The following is a 14026-nucleotide window of genomic DNA, read 5'->3' as shown; positions in this document are numbered from 1 at the left end:
AGACCCTTTCCACTATCAACGTATACCACCGTCATCGTCGGAACTCGGCACGACACACAACAAAGCAAGAGACGCGCTCGCAACGGGAACAAAATCAATACGAGTACTAAACGAATCATGCACGAGCTTTGCTATTGCTGTTCTTGCACGCGCGATATAAACGCCAGATTCAGTTCGAATTGTGTGCAACAAGAAAAAGAAACAATAAGAAAATCAAAAATCAAAGGAAGTTGCCAAGATCAGTAGAACTTGGACTCAAAAGCTCAATCACGGGCGGCGGCAAGCTCTCGAGAGAGGGAGCAAACGAACGGGAAAACATCAAGACAACTCCTTGATCTTTCTTGCTGTTCCTCATTCCTAACCTAGCTATCAACATTGTTCTATACAGCAGTATAACGTATAGAGGAGTTGCTGCTGTGGCGGCGGCGGCAGGTCCCTCTCGGTCGTAAAAATTTTCTAGTTACACTCTACTTGAAGTGATTTTAAAATATTTTGAAATTTAATTGATCTGATCTACAGCCGTTCTACAAATGACTTATTTTAAAAAAAACCCGGCTGAGTCAACAAAAACGGCACGAGAAAACAGTTCCAGTCAACCGCATGGCTCAGGAATAATCTTACTCCAGATATCACGATTTATAATCAACGACAACAAATGGCCAAACAGGAAGAATGAATATACATTTCTCCTACCTTTAAGCCTGGGAAAAACAGCCAGGCATCCGCAAAAATGCTCCATCCGCTGAAAAGTTGAATCCACCAGGCCGGATAGCAAAAAGGGGGTCCTCGTGAATACACCCACACTCACATGGGTGTACACGAGGTTAAAGGACATTTACAGAAAGGAAAAGAAGAGATCGTAATTCGACCGACATCGGTACTTCGGTAGTTGCTCCGATGGGATGCTGTTTATCTAAATAAAAATAAAAAAATGGGTTACAAAAAATATTTACACAAACAACAAGGAAGGAATAGTTGAAAATAAGACAGTGGGTAACCTAATTAAAAAAAAATGGGAGAATTAAGGTATCCATGTTACACATTGCAGTTATGCAAGTCATGCATCATTAAAATATTTAGCAGACTGTCACAGGATTAAAAATAACACAAATCATTACCCAAGTGATGATTCTGAAATTGTTGTTGATGACACGTCAATAATAGCACAAGCAAAACTTGCATAGCGTGTTGTCATGATGGCTGGCTCAGGCCTCAAATCTGCACAAAGGAAAATATGTACTCGAAGTTTACATAGTGCAAACAAACTGCCATGAATTGACAAGGGGCTTACATGACAAATGCTAGTCAATGTAGTCACATTTAACAAATATGGATGAGATTAACTGTTCTATTTAAGTTCCCATAATCATTCTCTTAGTATTCTTAGTTTTATTTACCTGCTAAAGAGCATGGAGTGTGAATTAAGCGATTCTATAACGAGACGCGATCAGAGTTGATAACACGACGACCACATTTATGTAATTTTATTTGTTGGGCTTTTATTTCTTGTAGCCACGTACGTTTCCCAAAAAGTTTTCGTTCAGTTTTCTTTGTAATGTTAAACTTCTTCGTCTCTATTTCGAACTTGTTAACAAAACGAAGCAGACGACACTATTCCTTCTCTGGCATGCTTTTTGCTTAAGATATCGATAGAAATTATTAAATATCGACCACCCTAAAATTCAAACCGCTGAAAAACGATAAAAGCGGTTTTCTCGCAGCGCTTAACATGGAATTATTTTCGTATGTAATAGCTCTAATAGTTCGTCTCATCAAGATCTCTTCAAAGCCTTCCTATCACAGACAAAATAAAACCCTCCGACCGAAACCGCCACAATAAGATCCTCCAGGAACCGGACCTCTTGGAAGTCAAAAGAAAAGAGAATAATCTACATGATACTTCAATCCTCCCTACTCCTTGTAACCCCAAATTCTTTTGATATTGAAAAAAAAAAAAAAAAAAAAATACTATAGGATACAAATGCAACCGGAAGGTGTTTTTGGATTGTGAATTCCAAGCTTCACTTTGAATATATTTCAATATCATGCATTGGTATAAGACTACAGGTAGATATACTGTCATATCAAAAAGAAGAAGAAGCCCAAAAATGTCGCAAAACTGCATGTAGGGAAATATGTACATGTATAGGCACACTGAATAATAGAGGGATGAAGGAGGAGACACTTTTTGAACATGTTCCAAAGGGGGTTGAATGGGAAGTACTGCAGTGTCAGCAGGGACAGGGGGGGGGGGATCTATTGAAGATGTGAGGACATGGCTGAAGAGCTACAAGGATAGATAGAGTTTATAGTACAAGATATAAAGGCTATTCAATAAGGAACCAGAGGATGAATTAATTTCTTTTTCAAAAGAGTTAAAAAATTGGAAACCCACCCCCCGACGGACCGAGTTCCAGTTTAAATGAGATATGGTGGATGCATGGAAAGGAAGAACAGCGGAACGAGAAAAGATACAGGGCGTAAGTGAATGAGAGACGGCAGCGTATATATATGTAAGAATCGATAAAAAGAGAATGAGAGAGCAGTGGGAAGACGAATGGCTTGCTCCTGCGGATTTGGTATGGGGCTAATAGTGAGGAGGGGGTCTGCTTTTGCGACATCAGATAGAATCTGGAAACCGCATATCACGCACAAAATCTGCTCGTTCGTATATATACCATGTATACCCTTTTTCTCTCTCTCTCTCTCTCTTCGTCACGACGGTCTTATTTTCATCACCTCCGTGAGATATGGAAAAGATGATTTCTCTTTCAACTTTTCTTTTTCTCACACACACTCACACTCACACACACACCCACACACGCTAACACACACTCACACATTCAGATAAACACGCGAGCAGCAATTTGAGTTCGGCGGCACCGGGAAGCGCCAATCTCAGACGACCCATTCCTGGAGGATGTCGATGTTCGTTCCTTTGTACCGTTTTCCGGCCGCCGTTGTCCTGTTAGCCGGGCTGTTGGATTTGGTCTGCGTGTGCCAAACGAAGATCTAGTTGGTTGGCGTCCACGCGATCGGACATAAATTCATTATTTAAATTAGTCGGCCGAATAATAAGAAGAGAAAAAGGCGATATTGCTTTTTTCATTAAATATAGTATAGTGGGGATAGAAAATGAGGGTCTTGTATTTATACGCACTTGAGTGCACCGATCCGCTTTTGGTTCAATATCAGCGGGCGTGATATCGAGTTTCTTTAGGAAGCCGTCCTCTTCGTGACCGGGAACGTAAGGCATGTACACATCGGATTTCTAAATTCATTAAAAAAAAAAAAACAAGAATTTGGTGTGTAAGTGGTGAGCACGTCGTACTCATTAGCTTATTAGAGCTTAGTTGGCTTCAAGAGTCATTGATTGATACCTCGAGGACGAGCTGCACGCTGACGGCGAATCCAGCCATGTCCACGGGGAACTTTCGATTGGCCATCCAGCCGTCAAAAAAGTCGACGACGACGCCTTTATCGTTAACGACGGGCGAGCTCAAGCCAACTTTAGTCACAAGCCCCACTGGCCACATCGACACTTTCTTGGTGAACCGCATCTGTCGGAGAGTTTTGGCGAAGAAGAAAACCGACACCGAGGTGTTATTATTAGGCAATGTGTTATGGCGTGGATTAAATGTCGAGAGTCGGCGTCGAGAAGAACCATTCGTAATTTTTAAAAACAACTCTGACGTGTCACGAAATGTTAACAAATTATATTCAAATACCTCTTCGAAAAGTCTGATGTCGTAGGTGTTGTCGTCGTCCGCAAAGTAAACCACGCCCGATTTGCAATTGCTACGCACCCAGTCGAGCGCCGCGTTTCGGTTGGCGACCCCTCGTGGCTTGAGCTTCGATTTTTTATATTTTTCAGGCATTTGAGCTGAAATCGCACAAAAGAGAACCGCATTGGACATAGAAAAAAGTCAAAAACCAACAAGATGGTATGTTTACGCTTTTTCTCACAACACACGTCACACGTCACACCCAATATTCTATATCAGTTTTTTTGTTTCTAATCTTAACGGATAACGGTGTACGAAGGACACCAAATGTTTGCTAAAGATGTGGCAAACAGTGTATGCATGTATACATTCAGCCTTCGGTGCTGTGGACTAACTCGGGCAAGGATCAGATGTCGTTTAAAAACGCCCTCTTTGTTCATATGCGGTGCTCCGTTTCGTTTACCCACATTATCGATAAATAGGTGGAGTTGCCTCCCCATGTTCCGCCAGAGCAAACCAAATTTATTTAATTCCCAAGTGAATGCTTCTATTAAGTTTAGAGCATTCGAGTAAATGGAGCACAGCCTTATAATATATACCTTTAAGATGCGTGTGTGGTATTCCATAGCGTTTCAGAAGGGAAGCGATGACAGGGGAGAGAGTGCTGCTATCTTCGACGACGATCCAGTGGACGGCTGGCACGTTGAGCAGCGTCTGGGCCAATCGTGTCAGATCCGGAATCTGTTCGGGTCTCCTGTAAGTCGGTGTCACCAGATAGATAACGGGCAAATCTAGAAATAGGGAGGAGGACTCTAATTAAATATCTAGCGTGATTTTCTAGATAGATTAGATTTTTAACAAAAAATTAAAGAATGTATTGGATACCGGTGGTGTTGCCGTGCTTCCAGCATCCGTAGCACACATTGCTGTTTGTGGCGGTTTTGCCGAGTTTCTGGACGACGTAATCGGCGATCTGCTTTGCGATTTCATTACTGATATCTTTGACCCGATTTTCGGTCAGTTCCGTCCCTGCCGTGCCGATTTGGTTGACCATATTGTCAATAGCAGTGATGACACCTGAATTTGAGATGGTTTCGTGTAGAATGCTGCCATCTCCCGAACCGCTGGCCGGATGATTCATGAGCATTCGGGAACTGAAGGAAGCCGGATCAGCAACATGGCCAAACTGGCCGCCTTCCAGCCGAGTGATGATGACTAGATAAATGAGGAAACTGATGAAGAAAAGGCCGGCCGCCAGTTTAGAGAGCGGCGCTCGCGGAACCATCTTCACCCTCGGTCTCTATGATTCTGTAAAACAAACGAAGCAAAATATAATTGATTCATCAGAACATTGAAAAGAGAAATAGAGTTATAGCAAAAAAAAAACGCTCTATGGGGAAAAAAAAAACGTGTGCGTGGGATTGTGCAATTGCTATGCGCTTAATCGCTTTTCCAAGCTAGATAGCATTTCATAAGTAATGAGTCACAGATGTCATATGACGGGTTTATCTTATTCATGGAGCCGGACGAAACAACACACATAAGAGGACACAAAGTTTTCTTTATCGTCATGTTTTTAAAACAATTAATGGCATTAATTCACGCGTTACGAAGTAAAAGTGAATGCATTCCTCCGCCAGCAACACCATATAACCTTTTTGTTGGGTTTCAGTTTACGTTCACTACACGCTACGTGTTGATTCAATACCGTTTGATCAATGGACGTCGTAACCTTTTCTTGTCCCTCTAGGAAACAAGAATATGTCCAGCTCGATCAAAGTTTTACTCCACTCGTTCGTGCTCGCTTTCAACCCACCCCTACACCCAGCTATTGATCGGGACTGCACGCTGCATATAGTACTATACTGTCGTGTGTATACAGCTGTCTCAAAGGCGCGTATCGTGAAAACCACTACCGTCACGGGGTTGCCCACAAACCGCTCTTGAGTCAAACGAATGGGGGGAAAGAAAAAGCCAACAAGGAAAGCCGAGGAAAAAAGCAAAATGAGTTTCTTACAACTTGGAAGCGAAAGACGGACAGTTTAAGGAGAGCTTGCACACTCGACGCCAGGGTTTACGAAGCAACTGAACCGCAGCGACTCATCAGGCAGCCGCTGAGCTTTTCTTATCAGATCGAGTCAGGTATAAAGTACTTCCCCTCGAACTCTATAATCTTTTGTTTGTTTAGAATTTTTTAAAAAGACGGAAAAACACACAGACAAGGGAACAAAGTTCTTTTTTTTTCGGTTGATTTTCCGGCGTTCTTTTTTTGGGTTTAGCTTGGTGTCTGCCTCTCGTTTTGATTTCGGATGTTAATCTAGATTTCCCCCGAGGATAAGGCTTCTGAGTATTCAGAATGTACTGTGGCAGCAGCACTTGATACGAGTTGCACAGAGAAGACAATTCAATGTCAGCTCTCAGACAGCACGTACGGTTTACTCTAAACAACTGATAGCCTGGTACAGATGGGCCGCAAAACAATAATCTAATGACGCAACAAATCAACTGATGCAGTGCGCCCAACAACCAAACAATAATGCTATCTTAAATGAATACCGTACACTTACAACTATTTTTTTATTAAGGAAAATTTCCTTATCTTTGAAGTATCTGCACGGTGATCCCAAAATGACTCATTCCAATTAAAAATTGTCAGTAAGAAATTAAACTTTTGACGCTAACAACCTTTTTTAATTACTTTTGGCTGATTATTCCTCCACGAGAGACGACTCTGCAGCACAAGGAGCTCCCACATAGTTCCTTTGCCTCCCTTTTGCCATTTGTTTATTGCGCCTTTCTCTAGTATATGTCTGTGTTTTGAACGTCAATCTTGATTATTTGCGGCTCCAAGTGGCAAGACCTTGATCTAGTTGCCGACTCTTCTTCCCATGCGGTTAATTGGCATTGGTTTTGCAGCGCCGATTGGAAACAAGAACCAGCCGTACATCACATTTCATGTAATGACGTCAAACTGATGTTGAGTGGCTCTCTGTTTTATTGCGGGAAGAAAAAAGGGAGAAAAAAAACAAAAACAAAAACAACAATCCTTGGCCACGACAGGTCTAGATTTTAGAATCAGGCAGTGTATATAGCGTGGGTTGCAGACACGCTGAGGGAGGAAGCCGAATCACGTGAAGCTGACATCAACGGGAAAAAAAGAAAAACCCAAACCAAAGACACTTTCTCTTCTGGCTGTGGTTCCAGGTGACCGAGTTCAAAGACTGAACCCAACTAACTAAGTCTAACTGAGGAGCGGCGCGTACACTATGGGAGCGGCCAGATGAAGGTCGGCGAAAATCACATGATACAGCGGACGAATATCAAAACAAGCTATATAGCTTTCTGTGAATCAGGTCAGTGTGTTATTGTCTTCAAGTCGTCTCCTCGTTTCTCATCCGGTCGTCAAGTTTTTTTCTTTTTATTTAAGTCGAAGAAGGATGCGGCATCAAGAGACCAGGATCACTTCAATCTATTCCATCAGTAATGGAGAAGTAGATTATCGAGAGGACGATTCTGTTCTCCACTTACCCGAAGCGAAAATGACCATGCAAGTAAAAGTCTGCGATTACATTAATAGAAATTATCTCGGTCGCGATAAAGTCGTGGAATTATTACATCTTGTTTACAAGGTGGTTTAAGATGGATTCTTGGAATCCACCAGAGCTGCCGCAGCACGTAACAGATATCACGCAATCCGGATTATTTGTAAAAATTGAGGCGGGATTTTTTTATTTGTGATTGCCCGAATACCTTGACGGGTATCACTCACGAACAAAGTAATTGTTTTTTTGTTTTTGTTTTTTTCGGGGTCATTTTTTTTTCGGGGTTTCATCCCTCCCTTTCGCCGATTCTTTTAGTCTTTAGCGAGTCACGGACCCAGCCTAGCCAACAGGTGATGGATGTCGGCCAGAGGAGAAGAATGTCACGCGGTGCGTGCGAAAATGTACAGGCCCACATGAACTTCGCGTTATACGACAAGAGTGAAAGAGAACGCAACTCGATATAACTCTGTACGCCCTTGACGTCCCTGGCCTGCCTGGCCCTCCGAGTGTATATTGATCTTTGACGACAATAATGGTCAAACGCGGCAAATATTTCTCATAAAAGATTGTCAGAAGTGACCGGCTTTATGTGTGTTTATTGCTAGTACAATATGCCTTGCCCATTCAAGTGGGAACAAAGAACACTCAAGTCTGTTCCGAGAAAACCGCAAGCGGTACGCATTTCTTTCTTTCTTTTTTTCTGTCCAAACTGTAAAACTGATCGACCCGTAACACACGAGTGAGAGGGAAAATGAGGGGCATGAATAAGAGCTCAGAGTGAAATGTGTGAAAGGACATGCTCGAACGGTCTATCGGTCGGGGGCGAGAGAGAGAGAGAAAGAGACTGCAAAAGGGCGATTTTGTCAAGAATAATGGGCACGCCACGACCTCGCAGCGCGAGAATGGGAACAACACAGCTAGCCTATCGGGGCTTCGCGATCTGGAAAAATTGGGTGGCGTTTTGCAGTAAGCCACGAATCTTCCAAGTAGTAGTATGTACTCGAGTAACATGTAATCCGCACCAAACAATTAGAACGAGCACGCGAGAACGAAAGTTTTGAGCCTTATCAGCCTAGAAAACAAATAGTTGTTTGCGGGAGCGGACAGGGTCACGACGGCCGAGATTTTTTTGTAGCCCCTATTTGTCAGAATGATTCACTTTTTCCTGACAAGACGAAGACGAGAGTGTAGCCGAGCGGAAACGTGAGCCAGAGCGGTCGTTGGAGTTTCTGTTAAACGCTATTTTGCCTTACCGAAAAAACCTTTCGTGATATCAAGCGACAGTCGAATATGTCCGTGTAAAAAGTCAGGGCTCGTTCAACCGCAAAAAACACTCGGCGTATCGCCGCATCACTGTCGCTTGGAGCTACTGCAGACGGACATATATGTGGATGTTCGTGTCAACTTTTCTTGTGTAACACAAGTCAATTCCGAAAACAAAACTAATACCCAGAAAAAGAGTCGAGTCAATAACAGAGCGCAGGACATTTGTCCTCACAAAAAGTTAAAAGTCAACCAAGAAAGTTCTATACAATGTTAGTAGCTAAGCGACAGAATCTCTGCTCCAGTACCTTTCAAGAATGCTAGATTCGAATGAATGAATAAAATTTGTGCGTTTATCTCTCTCTCTCTCTTTCTCCATTTGTCTCTGCGGAATATATTTAGGAGTCCCTGTGAGAGCCGGAAAGGTTCCGTGCTGTGATCCCAGCCCACGCGGTTGCCAAACTTTTCCTTCTGTTCCCGGATTTTCGACGACTATCTTCCTCCATCATTCATGTCTTTATTTAAGATGCACTGTCTTCAGCACGAAAAGCACGCAGTCCTCCTACGTAGTACAGTATACAGTGCTCACGTACTTTGCGACATGATTGGATGACCGGTGTAAACCGAATCAAGTCGACCGTTTCTGCTTCCCTCCATACAAAAGACGAGGAATAAAACGACGAGCAGAGACTTACAGGGAAGCAGGACAAAGAACTTGTGATTTCTGCAGTCGTCGGGCTGGATACACAGACGACGACGACGAAGAGAGAAAGAAAGAAAGATAAGAAAGATAAAGAGAGAAAGAAAGAGACAGACACAGAGAGAGAGAGATAAAGACAGAAAATTGGGAAATAAGGGGATGATGATGATTGCATCAAGTCATCAGTTCCGGTATGCCGAACGCGCACGCTGCAGCATTTTCTCATTTTTTTTTCCATGGGTAGGGGAGGAGAGGCTCTGTGTTGTCTTCTTGATACACTATACCAATCAGTATAATCACCATACAATACATAGCCGTACGTGTGAACGGATGAAACGAAATAAAAATGTGCGCGAGGAATGAATAAAATATTCCTCCCTCGGGTTGGTACGACTTGATACGAAAATGTCGACACTGAGCGATGATGTAACCGTTAATAAATTGCCAAACTAAATCCTCGTTTAGTTTTATTGTGCAGACCTTTCTCGATACAATGACTTGATGGCAATCGATTTCGTTTCTTTTTTCCTTTTTGTGCAAGTGTTGTCGCTTGTCGGTTGCACCAGTTCCGATAAAAACCGATTTCCTGTCCTGCCGCTGTATTTCTTTGAATCCTTTTTTTCTTCTTTTTTTCAATTGACGTAACCACCCCCTCTCTTTTCATCTAAAACGCCCCGTTTCCCCCCTCATGGATAAATGATTCGACGTAATGGTGCTGTGTATGCGCGGCGGCGGGAGTTGGCGGAGTCGAGTTTCGTAGCCTATTCGTTTCCCAGCCTATACAATACAGACGAGACTTTCCTCCTCCGCCGCCTTTTCGTTAGCCGAGAATCCGTGAAATCGGAAATGGAGGGAGCAGCTGGTTTGAGTGACGTCTGAATGCTAGCAGGCCGGGCGCACAAGCCGAATGGCATATTTAAATGTTTCTATGGTGAGACGAGAGGAATGAGAATAGACGGAGATGACAGAGGCGCGGGAGACTGGAAAAGCGATATGAAGTAATATTCGTAACTGAAAACTTATAAGAGAAAAAACCAACAAAAAAGAGGAGGAAAAAAGAAAAGAGACGAGAGGGGCAAACTATTTCTCATCTGTTCTCTTTTGTTCTTGTTTGTAGTTTGGAGATGAGAAAATGAGCCAACTCGTATTCGGAACGCGACCGTCCGTGCACCATCAGCTGATATGCTCTCAAGCGTTAACTGAAATATACAGCGCACACACACACACACACACACCAACACACAAAAACTCTCCAATTGTTTGCCGTGTTTTCTATTTCCGTCGTTCGCTTTTCCCACTTTCTTGTATGTGGAATTAGTTTCTTTTCACATCTGATGCCACTCCTTCCTATGAAAGTACGAAGATTTCTATAAGAAGCTAAGAGAACATATTTAATTTCATTTGAGCACGATGCACCCAGACACTCTCGCACCCTGTCATCTCGACACGTATCACTCGAGCGATACGTACACGACGCGAGTTCTCCAATAAAGAGGAAACGTGAATAAATCCCCCCGACAAAATGTCAATTTTCATCTTGAAGATGGTAGCAAAATTGCCAAGACAAAAGCCAACAACAACATGGCACAGTCATATGAGCTCGCACACGAGAGTCAGCTGCACTCTGCTTTATTCATTATGTTATATATGTACCGCAGTGAGGGCCGTATAGGCCTAGACATGCAATAACAAAGTGTTACATACGCCCACTTTGGTTGCTGTTATTCCTCTTCCCCATTTGAAACCCCCTAGCACCCGCCGTTCTTTCGCCGCGTCAACATTGGCTCCTGTCTGAGATCCGGTCCTCGTGCTGTCACGACGTCAGCCCATCGACCGCTAAAGCCGGTTAAAGGCAAGACAGAAAAAAAGTGCTAAATAAATAACAAGTATTCGGAATTGCGAGAAGAGCTAAAAAAAAGGAAAAGGCAATCTCTTTGGCAATTCCGAGCGGAGTGTCAAAGGCGCTTTACGTTCTGTCACGAAGTCGACACAGCACAATTTCGCGTTTACAAGAAGAAGAAGAAGAAAAAAACCATTTCAAAGGAAGACCAACAACCAAAACAAGGAAGAAGGAGGGTAGCTCTTCAAGAGAGTGAAGGAGAAAGCTATTAATCGTGAAAGCGAAAGCCGGTACGGTACCTGGTGATTTGATGACAACATTGGTTGAGACGAGATAGCGGGAAACGCGACCGTGCAATAAATACAAGGCGACGTCAATCCAAATGACCTTTTACCGTCTCCACCACTCCCCGCCCCCAACGTAAGACGAGTTAAAAGAAACAAAAGATAAGTCGACAGCGTAGAGTTCTATTTATAATGTCCTGGTATGTGTGTCGTCTAGAGCGTTCACTGGCACTGGCACGGGATCAACGCTTCTGCTATAGAGTTGCAAAGCGATTGTTGCCTACTATAAAGAGTTAAACAGAAACGTTCTATATGCGACGGGATTTCTAGACGGAATGATTTCAATCACTATTTAAGAAAGTGGTGAGGAGGGGAGGGGGGACGGAACAATGAAAGACCGGAAGTCCACGATGCAACAGCTCCACCAGCGCACTGCACTAATACGACATCCGCACCGAAAAAAAATTGCAGCACTAGCTAAAAGCGAACCGAACCGAAACGTCGATGAGCGCGACCACTACTGGCGTGATGTCAAGCAAGTATTTCTGAATGAACCCCAACACAGCCCGAAACGCATAGAAGCAGCAGCAGCAGCAGCAGCAGGAGAGAGAGTCGAGTGTAAGAGAGCGTAATGGAGTATATGTGTGCGGGGGGAGGACGGAAAAAAAAAGAAGAGTGCTGGTCTATATAAAAGCGTGGATGACTCGCAGCTTCGATCCAGGCGAACTGACGAGCACGGTAGACGAACTCGCTCGCTTTTACTTTTTCTTTCTGCTTTTTTTTCTTTATTTTCTTTTTTTAAAAATTTCCTTTCGACTCTTTTTTTCTTTTATTTTAGGACTCGCTTCCATGTCTGCCGTCCTCCCCCCTCTTGTCGAGATAGGAGAGGGGGAGGGTCGCCTGCGCGTAAACGCGAACGCGAAGGAACGAACGATAGGACGGCGCATCATCAAGAGTCCGCACTACACTGCGCGCCGTGAAAAGCCGGTGCTGCCGAGACGACAACAGCAGCAGCAGGGCCCTGCTGTGCACGAGAAAACACAAAAACAGCGCCGTCGTTGTAAACAAAGAAACTGGGGGGGGGGGGGGGGGGGCGCTACAGGGGAGAATAAAAATAAATATCAAATAACATAAATTGTCCTCCTAGCTTCCATGAAATTACTTTGATTATCTCTGTACTGTCTAGTTAGGCTTCCACTCACGAGCCCAGAGTCATTACAAGAGAAGTTGGCGCTTCTATATCACTCGAGCCGCAGCCATTTGCCCATCTTGCGACGCCCCAATCCTTTTCTTTTTTTATTTCTGTTTCTCTCTCTCTCGTTTCCTCGTTTTGTTTCGGTTCAGTATTCCATTTGGCAGGCGATTCCGGTTGCCTGCGGACCAGCTCTTCATATCCCCTGCGGATCGTTCATCCGCTGATGCTCACGTAAGTATAGCTCTCCCAACTTCCGTACGGGACTGCATCTTTTGCCTCAGTCCTCTGGCTCTTCAACATAACATCGACTAGACGCAGCAGACGAGAAGACGGAGTGGAGCGATATGGTAAGGAGGCAGCAGAGAGGCGAATGCTGCTGTTTAACCAGTGCCGGAATGCGGATGCAAGAGTGCGCGCGTGCGAGACGGGGAGAGAAACAGAGACAGATAGCCCAGTTCAGAGATAGTCTAAAGATGTTGTTTAATCTATAAATAGTGTTCGTTACGCGGAAAATCTGACGGACATGTCAAGAACCTGAAATTTCGCTTTCCATTTGCGACTTGTTTCTCGACCGAAAAATAAAACTCACTGGCACTATATATCTCATTGGTTGGTATAGTTCACCTAACGAGGAGTTGCCGGTGTGGCAGCAGGTTCCTCTTGGTCTTACAGTTTTCTAGTTACACTTTGCTTGTTGATTGGAAGTTCAAGTATTTTCGAATTGATTGTTTACCAACAGACAAATTTGTGAGGTATAAAACCGGGCCTGATCTGCAATCATCTACAAATGAGTTATTTAATGAACCCTGATTGAACCTAAACAAAAACGGCAAGAGAAAAGAGTTCCAGTTCCAGTCAACCGCATAGCTCAGAAATAATCGTAGTCTACCCAGTAACGAAAAACTAACGATTTACAGTATAATCAACGAAATCAAGTTGCCAAAAAGAAGAATAGAGATAGATTTTTCCTACCTTTACGCCTGGGAAATAAAGCCAGCAATTCACAATTGCTCCATCTGTTGGAAAGTTGAATGTTACACCAGGCGGGATAACAAAAAGGTCCTCAGACTCGTGAATACCCCCACACAGAAATGGGTGTACACGAGGACATTTACAGAATGGGGAAGAAGAGATCTGTAACTCGATCAACATCGGTAGTTTCTCCAATGGGATGCTGTTTATCTGGATAATATAAAAAAAATGGGTCATGATAAATATTTACACAAACAACAAGGAAATAAGACACTAGTTTAAGCACTAATTGTTAATAAACAGGTTAATTTAAGGGTTACAATACACTGCAATCGTGCAAGTCATGCATCATAAAAATAATTAGCAGGTCACAGGAATAAAAGTAACACAATTTATTACCCAAGTGATAGATACTGAGATCGTTGCAGATGACAGGTTGTGGCAATACCAGCACCAGCAAAACTTGCATATCTTGGTGTTATGATGGCTGGCTCAGGCTTGAAAT

The 14026-nt window shown here is 43.4% G+C and overlaps 1 protein-coding gene and 1 long non-coding RNA gene across 12 annotated transcripts in view; one reads left to right on the top strand and one right to left on the bottom strand.

Annotated features, from left to right (window-relative positions):
- LOC124344266 overlaps window positions 1-8057 on the top strand; it is a 22956-nt gene extending 14899 nt beyond the window's left edge. For all 8 annotated transcript variants that reach the window (XR_006919613.1, XR_006919612.1, XR_006919608.1 and 5 more), the window contains one exon: window positions 8044-8057. This is a non-coding gene — a long non-coding RNA (uncharacterized LOC124344266). The remainder of the gene's footprint in view (window positions 1-8043) is intronic.
- On the bottom strand, window positions 2797-14026 carry LOC124344186 (galactosylgalactosylxylosylprotein 3-beta-glucuronosyltransferase P-like). Of its 4 annotated transcripts, XM_046797672.1 has the most exons (8): window positions 13909-14026; window positions 13522-13731; window positions 4611-5033; window positions 4325-4516; window positions 3729-3883; window positions 3381-3560; window positions 3161-3271; window positions 2797-3012 (listed from the first exon to the last, which is right to left on the bottom strand). In XM_046797672.1, exons 3-8 carry the CDS (start codon window positions 5008-5010, stop codon window positions 2899-2901), a joined length of 1152 nt encoding a protein of 383 aa, XP_046653628.1. In that variant the 5' UTR covers window positions 5011-5033; window positions 13522-13731; window positions 13909-14026; the 3' UTR covers window positions 2797-2898. The 4 variants fall into 4 exon arrangements, with proteins under 4 accessions (XP_046653628.1, XP_046653626.1, XP_046653629.1 ...); XM_046797670.1 differs by lacking the exons at window positions 13522-13731; window positions 13909-14026 and adding an exon at window positions 11370-12121; XM_046797673.1 differs by lacking the exons at window positions 13522-13731; window positions 13909-14026 and adding an exon at window positions 6424-6927.

The sequence above is a fragment of the Daphnia pulicaria genome, chromosome 6 (genome assembly GCF_021234035.1).
Source record: "Daphnia pulicaria isolate SC F1-1A chromosome 6, SC_F0-13Bv2, whole genome shotgun sequence".
Lineage (NCBI taxonomy): Eukaryota > Metazoa > Arthropoda > Branchiopoda > Diplostraca > Daphniidae > Daphnia > Daphnia pulicaria.
The sequence above is the reverse complement of the archived record's forward strand: the minus strand, read 5'-3'. Positions and strand labels throughout refer to the sequence as shown.

Excerpts from the sequence above, each read along its gene's own strand:
- LOC124344186 (XM_046797672.1), bottom strand. The coding sequence starts at position 5,010 with ATGGTTCCGCGAGCGCCGCTCTCTAAACTGGCGGCCGGCCTTTTCTTC. Across the intron at positions 3,561-3,728 it reads ACATCAGACTTTTCGAAGAG|ATGCGGTTCACCAAGAAAGT; the intron begins GTATTTGAATAT and ends ACTCTCCGACAG. Across the intron at positions 3,013-3,160 it reads AAGCGGATCGGTGCACTCAA|ATCTTCGTTTGGCACACGCA; the intron begins GTGCGTATAAAT and ends CCAACCAACTAG.